Source organism: Muscardinus avellanarius (genome assembly GCF_963383645.1).
Source record: "Muscardinus avellanarius genome assembly, chromosome: 6".
NCBI classification, from domain to species: domain Eukaryota; kingdom Metazoa; phylum Chordata; class Mammalia; order Rodentia; family Gliridae; genus Muscardinus; species Muscardinus avellanarius.
This window is the reverse complement of record NC_137791.1, coordinates 57,161,965-57,166,221: the sequence shown is the minus strand read 5'-3', so window position 1 is coordinate 57,166,221 and position 4,257 is coordinate 57,161,965. Positions and strand designations below refer to the sequence as shown.

The following is a 4,257-nucleotide window of genomic DNA, read 5'->3' as shown; positions in this document are numbered from 1 at the left end:
ATTCCCTCTGGTGAAGTACATCAAATTTAGGGTAGATTGTATCCTATGACACTAGATGGCGCCATGCACCAATGATAGTTTTATCCCCCATCCAAATGAAGGAGGCAGGGCTTTCCTCACAAGCTGTGGGAATCAGGATCTGGCAGGAAGGATGGTTGATGAGGTGGCTCCTTATGAAATAAACTGTTGTGTCTGGACCTTCTAAGCTGGAGAGCAATCGAATAGCTATTGCTTTACTCCAAAGGAGAGGGAAGGCAGAAATCTTAGAGGAAATTATTTGACATATGGCAGGCTCTGTGTATAGAAGTTGTCCTTCATCTGATAAGAAACCGCACAGAGTTCTATGATAGATGAGCAATGCACAAGGAATCACTCATTCTTCCCTTTTCTAGTGGTGGGAGGTTGGACCAAACTAAACCAAACCAAAAGAACAACAACAACAAAAACCCAAATGCCTTTGATTGCTTCTATAATACGGTTCCTATTTGCTCAATATTTGTGTTGGCAATTTTTTAATAAAATTCTCTAGTAAAAGTTTTGAAATGGACTCATCTGAACAGAAACACATTTGCTCCTCCTACTTTTCATGAGGCACAGAAGTCCTCTGAGCATTCAGTTCAGATTTCCAGATGGGTAAGTCTGCAACCCAATACTGTAGACCAGTCTTGACAAGTTAAGTTTATTCAAAATTCATTGATAAGCCGGGCATGGTGGCACAAGCTTGTTATCCCCGCGCTTGGGAGGTGGAGACAGGAGGATCGCACTGGTTCGGAGCCAGCCTGGCTGGCTTAAGAGACCCTGTTTCCAAATAAAAAAATATAAAATAGGTCTGGGAGTGTAGCCTGGAGATAGAAGGGCTTCCAGGAACCCCAGTACTGCAAAAAAAAAAAAAAAAAAGAAAAAAAAAGAAAAAAAATTTCATTGATGAACAAGAACTCTTTCCTTCTGTTGATTTTTAAAAATACCTATTTAAAGTTTTTAATTTAGTACACACTCATTGGTACAAACATTATCCACTTAACTTGTTTATTAGTGCAATCTGCCCCTTCCACAATCAGTGAAACAAATTTTTGTATATGGAAATTTTAGTGCACAGGGTGGCCAGAGAGAGATTATAAAATATATATCTAAAACAGGAGATAAGAACTAAATGGCACAAAAGGAGAGATACCATTACAAGATATCAACTATTTCTCAGCGATGGAAATGGATAAATAAAGTAACCAAAATCAGAGAGAAAATATATATTGAAAGACAGAATATCATGTATAAAATGATTCGTAATTCAAATCAAGTCAGCAACCTGGATACCTTCCTCCTCGTGTTTTGAGGGTTCTTGCTCAAAGCACATGGTGCTTCTTGTTCAGTCCTGGTTTGGCTACTGGGCTGTGGACTCTTTATTCCCCACCTGCTTACATTAAGAGTCCTTACATTAAAACAAAGAGCCTATGATGATCTCAAGGAAACTTCAGAGTTTACCCAAAGTAGTCTGTTGATTAATATTTTGTAGGATAAAAGGACTAGTTAAATATCATTTGTAAATGGTAATGAATATTATTAGACCAAGGAAAAAGAAAGTTGAAAAAAAACTAAGTAACACCTGCCAGATGAACTCATAGGAATGGTCTTGATATCAAGGGAGCAAGACAATTATAAAACAGAATTCACAAGTAGTCAAGAAGGCTAGAAGACTACAGGTCCTCTAGGAGAACAAGAAAATGATAGCAAGGGGAAGCCACTTCTCTGAACAGCATAATGCAAACAATGATACAGAGAACAAATATATGGTAGTTTAGAATAATTCACTTCCAAGTAAAAACTATTTGAAAGGCATAATATAACCCGAGGAAAAGGCTGGCTGACTAAACCTCATTCAGGTCAGAGTCTATAGTCATCTTCAGACTGAGAAATAAGATTGGAGGCATCCCAGTGGAAGTCCAGCAATTTAGATACTTGACTTTATGCAGTACTAACCCTTATTTTTACTGGTAAAGAGACTGACATCCAGTAAGTTTCAATGCTTTTTTCAAAGTGGCACAGCTAGACAGCACTAACTCTAGAACCATTTTTCTGATTTCCAGTTTAGAGGCTGTTCCTCCAAACACCCTGTCCCTAAGGTAGACAGAGTGCCATGGGGAGTCAGCCTGGGGCCACACAACCATAATAGTGAGGGGATTTCATAGAGAACGCTTCTCATGATAAGACTCAGAAGAGAAAGTTCATGCCTGAGCAAGCTGAAAGAACAGCCTGACAAAGCCAGTGAACACGCGCTACCTTTCCTGGGCAGAATGATAGGGGAAAGGTTAAAGGTCAAGGAAGCAGCCACCAGTTGAACTAAACTGGTTAACACACCCACCCCTTTTTTGTGAGAAAGCGAAGCAGTTCTAATCAATACCAAATACTAACAGGGCTGCTAACAAAAACAGAAGATAAAAGAAAATCATTTTACTAAAATACTTGTCGATACTCATCGATAATAATGATCATTATGATACCTTTTTAAAAAAATTCTTCCAATTTCATATTACAAACACACACATTGTGAAGAAATGATTGTGTGGTGGAATATGAATCTATCTTCCCTGCAAGGCTACAGCTTTAGTCCCAAAGGGCACCAGGTAGGTGTCCCCAAAAGATAAGAAATTTTAGCATTTCTCCTCTACATTTAGATTCTCTGCTTCCCTGATACGAACAGTAACACTGGTTCTACAAGTCCTAGCAACAGAACACGAATGGGAGGATTATCTGAGACACTTGATGTACACGATTTGTAGCAAAAGTCTGATTTCTCTGTAAATTACTAATCTGAAATAGACACAACAAACCGTCCACAGCTTCAACTTCAAATGATCTGAACAAAAATAGAATGAGCCATGGACAGTGTCTGCATCCCTGTCCAATCTGATGTAAACAACATTTGTAGAAATTGGGTCTGTTAAGAAAAGTTTATCCATATATCTGGATAGCAATAAAAAGCGTTTCCTAGGAAACTGTAAGATCCTGTACCATACAGCATACAGCCCAACTAAGAGGAAAATTAGGTTGATTTCTAAATTCAAGGTACAAATTTATACAATTTTTCTTAATTCCTGTGAGGCTGTCCGAGTAGAGTGGGCATGTACATTGGGGTTTGTATCTGCTTTCCTTCTCTCTCCGGCTGCCATCTTGCCTGTGGAGCTCATTGGTCAGTTTGTATTTCCTCCTTAGCTGTTTTCCCTGGACGGCCACAGACTTCCTACACATCTTCATCCTCCATTTTCAGTTCTAGTATGGTCAATACTGCCCTTCTGTTGCTAAAGATACTACTGTTTCGTGTCTTCCCATTTCTTCCAAGACAGCTGCCAGCATGCTCAAGTTTCCATCGGGGAAGTTCTGCGCCTCCCAAAGATCCAGGATTACGCCAGTGGGGCTTGATTTGGTGGCAAAGTAATTCAAGTACCTGCAGTTGGGAATAGAAAAAATGTGCTGAAAGGCAGGATTAACAGATCTACTTTTCTCTCCTTTTTTTTTTTTAAATGGGCTAAACCTTTCTATGTTTCCATCTGTCTTGAAATATCTCGGTCCCACTGTGGTTTACAGTGAACCACCCTAAATGACTAGCCCGTGCTTAATTAGATCAGCTCCAGACAGGAGACGTGATGTTTAATTTTGTTAACCTCAACTCTGAGTAAGATAATTTAAGAGACAAGATGTCTACGGGTCATATCCTAAATAGGAAATCAAGAGACTTATGTTTTTCTTTCCAGCCCAGGCTCTGCCAATTTTTGACAGGTCATGCCATGTCTTGTTTGATAGTGATGGCAACATTATGCAAAGTAGAGGCTCCTGGGAGCCCTCTCTCTTTTCTCCTCTTTGGGAATGGTGATTGAATCCAGGAGCATTCTACCACAGAGCTATACCCCCAGCCCCCCCCTTTTTTTAATTTTGAAACAGGGTCTCACTAAGTTGCTGAGGATGGCTTCAAATTGTAACCTACCATCATACCTGCTTTCCTGGGGTCTCTTAATAACTTAATGTCAGGCCTATGTTAACATGTTAGTTATTTATCCTGTTTAACTGGAGATGAGGAACAATAATTACTTTAGAGAATGGCTTTATTACTTAGGGAGATATAGCCCATCAGTTTGGCAAAGTAGGTCACAAAACTTCATACTTCCAAATGTCAAATAAACCCAGAATATCTTTTAGGACTTCATTTGCAAGTCCATGAATCGAGGTACAAAGAATATGTATAATACATGTTTGCTGAATTAAAAA

At 39.2% G+C, this 4,257-nt stretch overlaps 1 protein-coding gene across 2 annotated transcripts in view; it reads right to left on the bottom strand.

Moving 5' to 3' along the window:
* Nucleotides 1–3,273: 3,273 nt before the first annotated feature.
* Nucleotides 3,274–4,257, bottom strand: part of UNC5C (unc-5 netrin receptor C) — a gene marked incomplete at both ends in the record, with an annotated part of 397,912 nt that continues 396,928 nt past the window's right edge. For both annotated transcript variants that reach the window (XM_080697547.1, XM_080697548.1), the window contains one exon: nucleotides 3,274–3,439. In XM_080697547.1, the coding sequence (XP_080553673.1) occupies nucleotides 3,274–3,439 (166 nt within the window). The remainder of the gene's footprint in view (nucleotides 3,440–4,257) is intronic.